Below are 15009 nucleotides of genomic sequence, written 5' to 3'. Positions count from 1 at the left end.
TTTTATCTTGTCTAGACTGTGACATCATAAAAAAAAATGCCTGCATTCCTCTAGAGATCAAAACCCCACTCAGGTTCCCTAAGGTCTGGTGAAAAAAAAATGACATTTTAAATTCAAATGTCCGATAACGGCAACAACAAAGTTGGCCCTGACCCAAGGCAAAAGATGTCAAAAACAAACACAAATTCATGCAGACAGCCCCGGTGGACTTGAAGATCTGTCGTAAGCTTTCAGGCGAGTATGCAGACGTATAGGCAGATGTTACATATGCGTACATTATATCTGGCATGTCAGGGATAAACACTAATTCTGCCCGCTTGTTTTTAAGGCATGCAGGATTGAGCTGGAGTGACGGGATTTCATTGTTCTCGATGCACTGAAATACGTCAAGGTGCTGCGTGTAGGATTTTGTCGTGGTTTCATTAAAGATAATTTCAGCCTGTTTTGAGAATGAGTGGTCGCTAAGAGCATGAAGTGTGAAAGGAAAGAGACATGATTAAAGGAAGGAAACCGGGGCTGGCTGGCTGGCAGGAGGCTGTTTGGGTCTCACCATGAGTTGGCATCAGTGGCCAGCTCAAGACGTGACCCACTGAGTCTTAACGGTAGTCCAAGATGTCCTATTCAAGTTTTGTTGCTCGTGATTGGTCCGTGTGAAACAATCTGGGGATACTTGGCTTAAGCAGGCGTTCAAACCAAAAACAGCCCTTTGTTGCAAAGGGCTGTATTGATGGTTGTGTGTTGCTGAAGGTACTGGTAGGATGTTGACATACGAGTCAGGAAGTCCAGTTTGAATAACAGATCAATGTGTTTGAAGGCTTACCAGATGCCTGAACACGGTACAGCAGTTTCTAACACTATGAGGCCGAATTGTACCACTCTGCAAAGTTATCACAGCGGCAGTCATTTTATCTTTCAAACAGCACAATTACCCTGTCCACTGTTACAAAGCAATCCACCAGGAGTGTATGCATTCGAGCAGCCCGTTCAGAGCCAAGTTCAACTTTTTTGATGGACAACCCCGAGTTTATTTTTGCCAGGGCCCTCTGCCTGGCATTGCAGAAGCGAACGAGGTGGCTGCAGTTTTTCATTCAGTGTGTGTCAGTACTGCAAAATAATGAGAAACCTTCTCAATGTAGTGGCTTACTTTTCTAGAATGACTTAGTATCTCACAATAATCAGAAGCTTTCTCAAAATAATCACTTAGTGTCTCAAAATAATGACTTAGTATCTCAAAATAATGAGAAGCGTCATCAAAATAATCACTTAGTATCTCAAAATAATGGGAAGCGTTCTCAAAATAATGACTTGGTATCTCAAAATAAAGCTGGTTCTTTTGCAGCCTTCTCTCTCAGGATACTCTGATGTTATGCGATTCTTGCGAGACCACTGAAATGTAATGATTTGTGTAAAGTAGTCTAACACTAGGCTTTGCTAAGATCCATCTCACCCACTTCCTTCTGTTGCTTTGGTGCATGAGAGGTAACAACACACAGGCCTATGAAAATTTCAGAAAAGTTTCTCGTTATTTTGAGATACTGAGTCTTTATTTCGAGAGAGTTTTTCGTAATGACTCATTTTATTTTCATCACATTGGTGGAAATGGGCTTCCATAGAGCACATACTAACAGCTCTGAGAAGAAGAAGTAGGCAAACAGGTGTAGACTCTCTCTCACTTTTAACAGCAGCTCAATTAAGTCTACTCTCCGCGCAACATATAATACACCAAACATGAGCCGGATACTGAACCTAACACAGACAATCAATCCCGTGGTTGGCATATTCTGTTATATTTCGAATTCACGGAGCAGTAGGTTTGTGTTTATTTTGTGTTACTATTAATGTACCTTACTTTGAACAAAACTTTTTTGGAAAGCGCAGAACATCAGATTTGTGCCTATAACCTAAAATCCACACTGCAGAGTTAATGCTCGGATGTATCACTAGAATTAATTGTGCCGGAAAACTCAAATGCAAAGAAGCGAGTGCAGCTGAAACAGGCAATAACCCTGTTGATGTGCTTTTTTTAGAGTTTCACTTTGGTGCTTGACCCTTATTGCCCACAAAATGTTTGAATGAGTCCTTCCTCCGCCACTCAGTACAGCTGCTGCTCCCCATGATCTTATGGACTGGAACTCATGTCTTCACCAAAAGGTTCGTATCGTCTTATCTCTTCAGAATCACATCTCAGCTCCTACGTCTGCCTCCTCCATCCACCCTAATTTGCTTTCTGGAGGAGCGACCACAAATACAACTTCCATAATGCTCCGGCTGGCTCTTGTTATTATTCTCACGTCCTCGCTCTTGAAGTAATTCTACTGTCGTGCTCATTGTGAGTCACTCTGGATAAGAGAGCCGGCTAAACGCCTCACATGTAAATGAAATTGGAAAGGAATCTCTCAAAAAGTCAAGCAAATTAGAAGTTAGCCATAATTGTCAAGCCAAGAGAAATAATAAAAAAAATGCTGGTACGAAACAGCTGATGCAGCTGTGGGATGTACCACAGATGATCATTGCTACAATTAATTTGACAATGATATGTATTTAGTAAGCGTCCTCGTCTGGTTTTCTAACAAGCTGTATTCACTGGGTGCGTAATTTGCAGACTTTTTGTACGTGATGCACACTCATCTGCTGTTTGGACTTCTCACCATGTTTGTTTAGCTTTGGACATTTTATGTGTGCTTTATGCAGCAACATATCATAGCCATTAGTCACGTTTAAAAGATAGATGACATAGATGGATCTTACCCAGAACAACTCCGAATGAGAGCAGATATAGATTTACATACTAATTCCTCCAGCTGCCTTGAGGCTCTGTTTTGATCCTCTATCGTCACATTTCGGGCTCTCCGAGTCCTTTGACAAAATATGCACGATGTTAGTTTCATCCCTGGCGGTAACATGCTGAATAATGCTCACACCTGTAGTTGGTGCCGCCTTCCTATCTCGGTTCCCCTGTGCCAGCCGCTGCTGTCTCACCGCCAACCCCCTCCCACCCATTGCCGCCGCCATCTTTCTGGCCCCCCATTGAGTTCAAACGAAGAGGCCTATCTTCGCTTGTCCCCTCACACGCGCTCCCAGCCTCCCCCAGGAGGATAAATAAATACGCTGCATCAATTCATCCATGTCTTTGCCGACTTCAGTCAAATTTTTTTTTTCTTACTCTCTTATGGGACTCAAGGACTTTGGGCTCCTCTGTTTACCGTGTACTCCCGGGTGGGATATTTCCATTTGAATGAAAGTGTGTGGGTTGCATTTGGGTTCAGGTATCTCATCTTCACATGAACACGTGCATGGCTTTACAGGACATGTACAAATTTAATCAAGCACTCTATGCGTGTGTTTCTGGTGTGTGTGTATGTGCACTTCTGCATATGTTATAAAAATGCTGAAAGTGTGAATGCAGTTGTGCCAGAGGGTGTTTATTAGCACAGTGTGTAATGCATACCTATCATCTCAGTTCAGTGAGTTGGCGCAAATCTTAAGTCATGATATGGGAAACTTTGGCCCCTCCATACAAAAGCAGCCCCCACCCCTTTCTCAACCTTGCCTGGAGCGCTGATAGGATGAAAAATGGATAGAAGCCCCAAAGGAGGGAGGAGGGAAGGTCCATCTGTGAGCTGCATTCAAGGACAACAGTGTTATCCATTTTGGAACAGTATGAAACAAGCCAGTGTTTTCAGAGGGGTTTGGAAATGCGGGCTTCTGGATGAACTGTGGATGCCACTGTTGTCTTGCCAAGCCCACTGTGATGTTGCAGATTAGATGCGAATCATTGACTCCTTGTTTGTATCAGCGCAACTCCTCTCATCCAGAGTGAGAGATAATGAACGAATGTGAGTGATTGTTTCTGATCAGCGTTGTGGTGTATTACTGCAGCGACAGGGATTGTTTTGCAGCACTCTGGCCCTCTCGTGAAAGCTGTGTTTAATGTGATTGTATGTTATTCCGCCCTGAGGTTTTGGGGTTTGGTTATATCCATTTGTCTCTGTTTTGATCATGTTTTCTCTTTTCTCTCCTCCCTTTGTGTTCGCTCCTCCATTATTTTACTTTTGTGCCCCCCCCCCCTCGACTTTCTCTTTTTTCGCTCTCATCTTCTCCTTCCCGTCCTCTCTGATAGAACCGTTTCCACCTGCAGATGTCGGCCCGTGTGCCTCCATCCACCCTGGGCACCCTGCTGCTGGCGGTCCTGCAGGGCAAAGAAGGGGACAGGGGAAGCCGGGGGGAGGGGAGCTGGGGAGGAGCAGCGGTGGTCTGCCCCGGGTGGGAGGAAGGGGGCGACGGGTTGTTGTCTCACCTGCAGACCCACAGCGGCTCTACCTGGCATTTGTGGGATATCATCAACCTGACCCGCATCTCCAGCGGCGAGGATAGAAGAGGGGAGGCCAGCGAGGAGAGGAGGGAGGATCAGAGGGAAGAGGAGGCTTTGAAGATCCTCTCTACCCGTTTCCTGCGCTCCCCCTCTCCCATCTCCTCTGTTCTCCTCCTGGGATCTGACCCCGAGTGTGTCTCCTCCGTCCTGCGGGCCGCTCAGCGCCTTGCTCCATCACTCCCAGCACTGCAGTGGATCATGGGATATCCCTTGTCTCCGGATTCGCTCCACACTTTAGGGGGTCCCCTCGGACTGCTAGCCTACGGGGAGGTCGGCCGCAAGCCAATCAGCTTCTACATCCGGGATGCTTTGCAGCTGATCGGCCGTGCGGTCACTGCGGCGACCATGGTGAGGCCGGACTTGGCACTGATTCAGAACATGGTGAATTGTTACGACAAACCAAACCGGCATGAGCTGCCCTCTTCAGGACAGTACCTGGCCAGGTATGCGCACACATGTACTTTACATACACACGAATTAAAAGGGTCAGTCACCCAAATTACAAGGAAAGATGTTCTCATATACCTCTAGCAAGGTTTAGCTGTTACATTTTTGCAAAAACTATATATATATATATATATATGAATATTTGTATATGCCCCCTTACATTAGTGTGTTCTCCATGAATTTTTGGTCCTGACTGACATTGTTAGCCACTGCTTAACCCATTCTGTGAGCTTAGCAATCCCCAAGGTACAATATGGCTTTGTACATTACTCCATATCATGATATGTAACATGACGTAACATGCAAAGCGCCGAGGTTACAGGTGTTCCTGCCTGCTGTGAACGTTTTTACACTCTGGTCACACAGCAGGATGAACACAAGACTGAGGTGCAGCAGCTCGATGCCGACTCATACAGAACGCACAACGTTCACTTGCTGCGTGGCTAACGAGCTTTGGTTTGGACTTTTTCTTTAATTGGATGTACTTTTTTAATATGAGTGTTTATTTAGGTGAACCAACCAAAGGCAAATTAGCATAGAACAGAATTCCTTGTATGGCACGTTACTAAAGGTCAGGACAAGGTCAGTTGGTAGCTGGTGCAGATTTGTTCAAGAGTGGAGAGGATGACAGAGAAACTTACACCTCTTCCAAAAATTAAATATATAGCTTTAGGGTACATAGGATTAGTAGTGGCCTGGTTAGGGCTGAACCTCAAACAGTCTCTTTTACGCCTGCAGCCAATGGGCCAGCCGTTTTTTTTTTTTTTTTTTTAATGACTCCTGGTCACTTACAAATCCTCAGCCAGGCTCCCAAAAGTGTACACATTTTAATCCTCACATGATAAATGGAAGACAGTGACTAACGGCAGATAAATTCCTCTGGTCATACCGCTAAATGTCCGTGAGCTCGTTAGCTTTCTGAGTGACGCTCTGGTGTTTTTGTGAGGAGTTGCTCGCTCCACTTGTGGTACTCTATGCTGCGGTCGCTGCCCTTGCTTGTCCTCTGCACCACGGGGGTGCCGCCTTCTGAATAGCGCTGTCATACGGCGGGTGCGGGGGGAGGGGGGGTCTTTATGGCATACAGATTCACAGACTGACACCACAGAGTTTTGTCTGTTTCTCTTTGCTGTTGCTGCTGCTTCAATCCCTGCAGCGTTCAGAAGGGTCTCTAACAGCTCCCTCTGGATCTGTCAAGGTGTGGTTTGTGATAACACATGCACACATGAAAAAAAGCATATTGAAATACATATTAAACCATACTTTCATTTACAGCAAAAAAATAACATCACATACATAACAACCCTTCTTAAATCACAAGTGGCTGATATTGAGTGATGCACCGGAGCCCCGTGTCATAAACTCACTCCACAGTTGAATATCTCCGCTCCGCCAGTTGACGTGAACATTTTTCAAGCGGCGCAACGGATAAAACAGCATGTCTCAACTTCTGCGGTCATGTGGTTCTAGTGGGAGAAGGATTTGCGGTTTGAGCTGGGCCCCACAGCAAATATTGAACGCGCACGGCGCCTGCCAGCTGAGAGTGATCATCAACACCACCCACATAATCACAAGCTGGATTCTCACAGCGTTCCCTCCTCCTGCAGTTTAAGCGAGCCTTGGGATGCCAGAACAATTTGGCATGGAGGGCCAGAGGCTAAAACAAGTGGAGTGGGAGTCACAAAGCAGCATTATTGGACATTCATTATTAGAGTTAAAACAAGTTTATTAGGTTTAATGTGATTAAATTGCTCGGTTTTAGCCATGCTAGCAGGGAGGCTGTCTGTCCAATAGTTCGTCCACCACTTTGTTCCAGACTGAAATATTTCAGCAACTATTGATTTTAAGTTTTCTGCAGACATTAATGGTCCTCTGAGGAAGAAGCCTAGTATTCGGTAACTCACTGTCTGTCCCTCTAGCGCCACCATGAGGTTGACATTTCAATTTTTTGAGTGAAATGTCTTGGCTGGATCTTCATGTTCCGCTCTGGATGAGCTGCAACAACTTTGGTGACCAGAATTAGTCTTGCTGTACTTTGAACAATAAAAAAAACGAGAAGTAAACTGACTCAAACTTCATCGGGACACCAGGGAAAGTCATAATCTTTCTATGGAGGGCCAATTAGGACAGAGGCTAGACTATCAGAATAGGTTATTTATAATAGAGTCCTCCACAATATAGTGTCAGTGACCTTTGTCCCTGGCCTGTGACAGACTGATAAAAGAGGCTGCTCTATCGCACCGTTCAAACCCGTCCAGGTGGACTCCATGCCCTCCAGTGTGCTCCCTGATTCTTATCCCTCCCCTGCAACAGACATGCCATTGCTCCAGAGAGCCCCAACAAAGCTGTAGGAAGTGAGAGACTTCCACATGGAAAAGGCAATTAACAGCTCAATGCCCAAGGGACAGAGCGAGGACGGCGGGGAGGGAGCGAGGGCGTCTGGAGATATAAGCAGCAGAGGAAGGTATGAGGGGCGGACAGGGGCTGCGCAGTATAACTGCTTCTGATTCAAGGCAGCGGAGCAGCGTAAAGATATGGCAAACTAGCCACTTTTGATGTAGTTCTTCCGAATGTCCAGAATCAAAGAACCCCTGGGTGCTTATTCCCAAAAATACATTAGAGAGAAAGGAGAAAGTCGACGAGATGAAAGACAGGGGAAGTAGGAAGCAGCGAGAGGAAAATAGAAATAAAGTCAAAGAAAAGGAAGGAGAAACTGGCGTGGGAAAGGATGTGACAAAGGGAGAGAAACTGATACAGGGTTGTTGTTATCAGAGCGAGATCTGCCAGTCAGTGCCATCCCCGTCGACACAGCTGCCACGCTGATTCCATCTCCCCCGAAGAGATTAAAACCACTGAAACAAGCAAGCCTCGTATCATCCCAGACAGACAAAGACAGAGGGAGTAAACTTTCCTCCAAACTAAAGGAGATGGAGTGATAAGGGAGTGAGACACATGCCTGGGACTCTCTTATAGAGTCATCATTTAAGCAACTCCGGCACTCGCTCTCCGAGTGCATAAACCGGGGCAGGTGTTAGTGAGGGGAAGCCATCCCTCTCTGACACCACCGGCTGACTTATCAACCTGCTTTGACATCCACCGTCACTCTTTAAATGCAGCCTCTGGCACAACGCTGTGCAACCCGTATCTAGAAAGGTAACTCTGCTTGAAAGCGCAGTGTGCGTTTCACACCCCTGCTCTTATCCCTGTATAATCGCGCGCTCATATCTCACGTTTTTATCTCCGGGCACGGAGCCAAAAAACGTCACAAACTGCGGAAAACGGGGCTGCCGGGATAAGAGATGTGAAGGGAAGCCTATGGTTAATTTTTCTGCAGCCGGCCACAGCCACCACGGTAATGGTATATGAGTCTGCAGTGGATTGGTTTGATGAATCTGCTGTCTGTGGGATGTGATGATTCAGCCACACTATTACCATGAGTGATTCCAGCTCAAGGCAAGGCTAGCACTTCCGCTTTATGGTCACAGAGACAGAGGGAGCCACTGATGAGGAAACATAAGTTAACGTGGAATGGGATGGGAATGACTTTCAAATCAGAGGCATTTCTAATCCGGCTCTTGAGAATTATGGTGGCGGGAATGGGTTTATAAATTGATATTGTGCTGTTGAAGAAAATTACAATGTGAAGAAAGAGGGCTATGAGCAGAAGCACGAGCAGAATACACAAAACCTTGCACAGAATCACGTTGTTGTATCGTTCTCTATGTGGCGCAGGCAGGTTTTAGTCCAGGCCAGGCTTGGAGGTGAGGTTAATGACCCTCATGATCAATTAATTTCTTTCACTTCTTCCTCGCGTATCCCATATTTAATGGGGAAAGTTCTCCAGCAGTTGTTACATTATGTGCTCACGAGTTCAGTGTGTAACCCGGAGATGAGAAAGAAAAGAGAATAAAACGAAGAGCGAGAGGGAAACGCTGTTGTTCTGCTCCGAGAAAGGGCGACAGCGCTACCAACCTGTTCCATTAACAGGAAGGAAAACTTGCCATTTCTAGCCTTGACCCAGACACAATCGACAGTCACCGCACGGTTCAACACCCGCGCCGAATGCAGTGATCCCTGCATGCTTTAACATTTAAACAACCGCTCCTACGATTTCCAATGACCTCCTGACAATCCCCCCCCTGCTAATCAAGACATGATCAAACAGTACTTGTATGGCCTCACGTTGAGACATCGCCTGATGACGGCCTCATGATCAAATGCTAAGACATGTGCTAACAATCCCTGTATGGTTCAAGAGGCCAGAGCAGATTTATGTGCGAGCGGGGATTGCTCTCCTTAATGTATTCCACCGTAAAGACCACTGCGGGGCCGCCGGGCGAGTGAGACGAATAGCAATGACTGTCTGTATGGACTGACGGATGGGAGGAGACCCTCTCTGCACTGCATTAACTTTTAATTATGACTTTCTGGGAGATGCAATTACCCATCTGAGACTAGACTTGCAAAAGCTCCACAACCAGACCATGCCTGCCTGCACCATCATCTGCAACTTCCTCCTCGCTGTTTCCCAGTTTTTTTATTTTTCATTTTTTCATCAGGTCAGTTCAGTGTTGTGTATGACTGCGCGCTTCATTTCTGAACTGCAATAACCCAGCATGGAGCTTCAATTTTTTCTCTGTCGTCTCTCACTTATTGTCTTTTTCTGTCCCTCGAGGTTTCTCTCCAACACTACTTTCACCGGGGCCACGGGGCTGATCCAGGTGGACGCTGGCCTCTCTCGGGTCTTCGCCTCCCAGCTGTTCCACGTGTGGAGCCTGAAGAGGGGCGCTCTTGGCCAGCCGGCCTGGGTGACTGTAGGCCAGTGGACCCGAGGCAGGCTGGAGTTAGAAGGGGGGGTGCTGGGACTGGTGGGAGGGTTCAGGAGCAGCCAGGGACAAGGGCTTGGAGCTGGGGTGAGGGGAGGGGACGGCCAGGGGGACAGTAACGTTGGAGGACGCTGGAGGCCGGGACTTTCTGTTGAGGGGCACCGCCTGAGGGTGGTGACGCTGGTGGAGCACCCGTTTGTCTTCACACGGGAGGTGGATGAGGATGGCTTGTGTCCAGCTGGTCAGCTCTGTCTGGACCCCAGAACCAACAGGTCTGACATAATCCAGGGCCTCTTCAACCAGCTGCACAACCCAAACGCATCAACTACAGAATGGGAGGGCACTGGTGAGTTTTGTCTTGCATTTGTCCTTTAAATACTCCAGTACAGAACTCCTGTTAAAACATTTTAACTTGTGGAAGGACATGCATGAGTTCTAATTTCTAAAAAACTCAAAGCTTCTCTTGTGCAAACTCTCAGATCTCTTGGCTTAGATCTCATGGCTATGTCTCTGGCCACATCTCCACTGCTCCTCCTCAAGTCTGAAGTGGATTTTAGATGCAAAATCAATAGGGATCATGGCTGGTCAGTTCAGTTCAGAAATATACCTGGTGCGCTCAAGGGCTCAGCTCTGCAGCTACATCTCTGTTTCATGAATGACGAGGATAGAAGTGGTGAATCAATAAGAAACCAGGACTGCCATGTCAAAAATAATACAGGTATAACATCTATGAGTAAAAAGCCAACTGTATGCACGATCTACTGCATGGCAGTAAAATCTAAGCTATCCAAACTGTCTTTGACGTCAAGCAGATGGCCAACGGAAGAACGCTAACGGCACTTTTCACTCAGTAGCCAGTGTTTCAAGAGCTATAGGCTGAATTGTAAAATGCATAGCAGCGGTATCCCCTTTAGTAAACAGTCATTATAAAATATCTGATGACAAAATTTCATATTGTGCATGGGCAGAGGTGGTGCAAGTTTCTAGAGCAATTGGCATAATGCTGAATTTGCAGAAAAGCTTTGCCAGAAAAATGCAAATGGCAAAAAGTGTAAAAATCTGTATTACATAGTGCCTCAGTCTCTGCGCCAACTCTTTGCTCTTCCTGTACGTGTAGTTCAGTGTTTGCTTCAGTATTCCAGCCCAGGTTTAATGCAATTAAAGGTATTCCAGGCTGAGGATCCATGAACATTTTCTATGATCCATAGTTGTGGACAAATTCCCAGAGGTGCAACCCCTGCACTTCCAAAGCATGCATTCGAATATTTGAGTGGAGAAATTTCACACCATCATCACTTCTTTCCCGTCAGACCTGCCGGAGGACCTGAGGAAGTGCTGCTACGGCTACTGCATCGACTTGTTGGAGAAGCTGGCAGAGGACATGGGTTTCACCTTCGACCTTTATATTGTGGGAGACGGGAAGTACGGGGCACTGAGCGGGACGGGGCGCTGGACGGGGCTGGTCGGGGACCTGCTGAGCGGAACCGCTGACATGGCTGTCACCTCCTTCTCCATCAACTCTGCCAGGAGCAGAGTCATCGATTTCACGTCGCCCTTCTACTCCACCAGCCTGGGCATTCTGGTACCATTGCTCAAAGTCATCATTAGTTTGCTGGAGTTTGTATTTTAATGATCGTGGAAGACACGGGGCATGTCCTGAAAATACGCTGCATTTTGAGTCAGTGGCAGCGTCGCAATCTTCAGCATTCCTTTGATTTGTCAGCCTCTCTCTCTCTCTCTCTTTCTCAGGCCTTTTCAGCATGATTTGATGATATGGTTTGCAAATACTTAATTTCGCCCTTATGCCCCACTCACCCAGTCTTCTGGTGAGGAACAGGAGATCATTAGTCGCGTGTAATTAGTTTCCTGAGTTTTCAGCGGACATGTTAATTATGAAAGTTCAAAATGAACGACAGTTTAAGAGTGTTTAATGAGTCTGAGAGGCATTTTTAAGACGGCGTCTTAGCAGAGTCGGAGATGCTGCAGTTATGCTTTGATTTGGTAACATCTCCCTCTGTGCCTGACAAACCGCAACGCATAATGTGATCTGATGTGATTCGAACAGAAGAGCTCTGCTACAAAACGAGCAGCACAAAATAAAAACAACGTAGGCAATTTTCTACAAACTAACTATGCCTACGAGTGTTTAAGAGAAGTTCCCTGAGATGATCATACAGAATGGAGGTTGAGTTATAATCCCGATTTTGCACAAAATATGAAGCATGTAACTCTTGCAACTGCATCGAGTCAGATTCTTGGACTTTGTTTTTAACAGGTTCGTAGCCGGGACACTGCAGCCCCCATCGGCGCCTTCATGTGGCCTCTCCACTGGTCCATGTGGGTGGGGATTTTTGTCACGCTGCATCTCACCGCGCTCTTCCTCACCTTGTACGAATGGAACAGCCCCTTCGGCATGACGCCCCACGGCAGGAACAGGCTGCGTGTCTTCTCCTACTCCTCCGCCCTCAATCTCTGCTACGCCATACTGTTTGGACGCACTGTCGCCACCAAGGTAAAGTAGCTCTCCTCTGTGTGATAAATAGGCATCACGCAGGGTGGGGCAGGGAATAGAAATTGCAGAGAGAGGGAGGAGGGGCTGTGCATTATGGGAAAGAGCACACAAACAATGAGGGCATGTCGAAAGAGGAAGTTCGAGGGGAAAGAGACGAAGAGAAAGATGATGGAGATGGCTGGGGAGGGAAAAGATGGATAGGGGAGAGGTTAAGAAGGTAGGCAGTGATGGAGTGGAGAGGTACAGGGAGGATAATGCACATACAGGGAGGGAGAGGGGAAAGGGTAAGTGGGCCGACAGAGATTGAGGGAGTTATGGCGAGGATGATGGGGATGGATGAAGGTGGAAAAGGAGCCAGCGAGTAGAGGTCAACTCCCCTGAAGTCGTCGGATACAAAGTTGAAAACAAGAAGGCAGGGGGAAGACGGCCGGTGGGGGTGGAAAGGTGAGAGTGCAAATTGGGAAACAGACTTCAAAAGGAAGGTAATAGGGCGACTGACAGAAAGATGGTGAGAAGGGGTTGAAAGGGTAAGTGGGTAAGCAGAGATGAGAAAAGCATCACAATGAGGCAGACATGGGGGTGGGCAGACAGACGATGATGTAAAGGGCAGAGGGCAAGCCGGTGGGCAAAGTTGGAGAGCCGGGCGACAAAGGTTAGTAGTTAGCACGAGAGAGAAATGTGTGAGACAAGTCCTCAGACTTCAGGCAAATCTGTCCTTTAATGAATAAGATGGAAAACAATGTCTTATTCAAAAAATCTTATTTTCATGTCATTTTAATTGGTGTAAATACACAAAAGTATTAAATGAACCTTTGCAGTGACAGCGTTCTTCAAAAAAAGCTGTCAGATATGACTGATCGTGTCACGCCCACAGTCACAGTGCCGCCGATGACAAACAACAACCCTCTGCATCCTTTGTTCATTAAACAGCAACATACAGCGCAAAAATCCATCATTATGATAACTCATTCCCGCTCTTCACATTTTCATGCCGCACGTTCAGAGGAATATCTGAAGCGTCGTTCTCCTCGACTATTCCCGCGTGCCCTCCTCCGCTCGGCGAACGTGCGCCCACTGTGATATCCTCTGAACGTCGCACTTCGTCCCCGAAGGAAGCGGCAAATGACTTGGGTGGAAAGTGATTAGGGAGACCTTCCCGTAATTGAAAGGTCACAGGTTTGATCCTTGCAACTTGCATCGTGTCAATTAACAGGTTGTGTCCACTAGCAGCCTTGTGACCCGTTAAAATGGCTTCGGGCAGCACTCTGAACCTCTGTGTCATGTTTATTTAGGCTACGGGAAAGACATTCGGGGGCAAGTAAATTGATTGCTAAACTGCTAATAATAGCTTATCCCCCTGGAGGGGGCTACTGAAGTGTCAGTTTTAATAAGATTTATCCAAGATAATGAGATTTAAAATCCAAACAAATCATTCTTTCCAAACCCAAAAACACAAGAACAGCAGTGCAAGGAAATGAGTGTTTCTCTCGTTAGCACGTTTGGCTAGTAGCTTATATATCCGAGCATTACTTCCAAGGCCAAGGAGCGCGTCATTGTCTGATATCAAGCCCGCATCATGTCTTGAATGTACAAATGCACGAGGTTATCACTGTAAACTGCATATAGAACCGAAAGCTTGACAGGAATAACACCGATAACTGATGGAGACAGGGCTTCAATTACATTCCACGTGTTAGCAGACGTGTTATTTACCGCTATTCCGCCTTAGATGGATCGCTTCGCAGCACAACGTGAAATGAAACACCTCGCGGGGAAAACAAATAGGCCGACGCGGGAGCGCTAACGGCACCTCATCATTACATCTTCACCAGAGCAGCACGGTGCAAAGGGGAATGTTCACAAGTTCACGTTTCTACCCAGAATCGGCATCACCGAAGACTCGGCGCCCTCGCTTTCTCCTCTCTCCATTCACCAGCTTATTACGCTAAGAGTTCAAAACATCCCGAACACCTTCATAACAACGGGTTACAACCTTGTTTGTATAATTAATGTCTCGTTAATCGCGAGCTTTTGAAACACTAGAAATTCATCTCTTTTCTTTCTTTCTTGTTAAGTGGATTTTAATTGGTGGAATAAATAAAGGATCGCAGCGTTCAGGTGGATTCGTTCCCCGAGGCGGGCAATTTCATGGGAAGATATTTGCGATGGGGCTCACAGGCAGTCGCACTTTGTTGGATTTTTCTCTCACGTATCAGCCGTCCTCCTCGTCTGGTTTGTATTGGCCTGATCCGCCTCACTCTGGGGTTAAATTAAGGGGGAGGAGGTTGAGAGCCTCAGGGGGGAGCTCTGTGTTTATGTCAACACCTGACACACCTTTCTTCACACATTAATTTTTTAAATTGTTTTAATCCCTGTGCTTGTTTTTCATGTGTGCAGTTTCTGTCCTCCACGTTGTTTGTCGCCTCTCGGTTTCATTTTCGTCTTGACGCCGTGCCATTTTTCAGCTTTCAGCGTCGCCATTTTTAGACGCGCTCATCAAACAGATCTATTTTTCCCTCTTTTTGATCTGTTTAATTGCTATTATTATGGCAAAAGCAAAACAAACCCAAACAGCAACTCTCTCGTGGTGCTCGCCTCCACTCTGCAGACTCCAAAATGCTGGACCGGGCGCTTCCTGATGAACCTCTGGGCCATCTTCTGCTTACTGGTGCTGTCCAGCTACACTGCCAACCTGGCCGCGGTCATGGTCGGGGAGAAGACCTTCGAGCAGGTCTCGGGAATCCACGACGACAAGGTTAGACGGCGCGCAAGGACGCAAACTTGCAGCCGCATGCATGTCGGCACACGGCACACACACACACGTGGAGCACATGTGCACACAAACTAATCTTATG

The 15009-nt window shown here is 46.8% G+C and overlaps 1 protein-coding gene across 1 annotated transcript in view; it reads left to right on the top strand.

The window, feature by feature from the left end:
• The window catches only part of LOC121618226 (glutamate receptor ionotropic, NMDA 3B-like), a 65365-nt gene that overhangs the window by 31155 nt on the left and 19201 nt on the right, over positions 1 to 15009 (top strand). The window contains exons 2-6 of the mRNA XM_041953589.1: positions 4121 to 4815; positions 9492 to 9988; positions 10953 to 11224; positions 11918 to 12154; positions 14763 to 14909. Coding sequence (XP_041809523.1) covers positions 4121 to 4815; positions 9492 to 9988; positions 10953 to 11224; positions 11918 to 12154; positions 14763 to 14909 — 1848 coding nt within the window. The remainder of the gene's footprint in view (positions 1 to 4120; positions 4816 to 9491; positions 9989 to 10952; positions 11225 to 11917; positions 12155 to 14762; positions 14910 to 15009) is intronic.

Source organism: Chelmon rostratus, chromosome 15 (assembly GCF_017976325.1).
Source record: "Chelmon rostratus isolate fCheRos1 chromosome 15, fCheRos1.pri, whole genome shotgun sequence".
Lineage (NCBI taxonomy): Eukaryota > Metazoa > Chordata > Actinopteri > Chaetodontiformes > Chaetodontidae > Chelmon > Chelmon rostratus.
The sequence above is the reverse complement of the archived record's forward strand: the minus strand, read 5'-3'. Positions and strand labels throughout refer to the sequence as shown.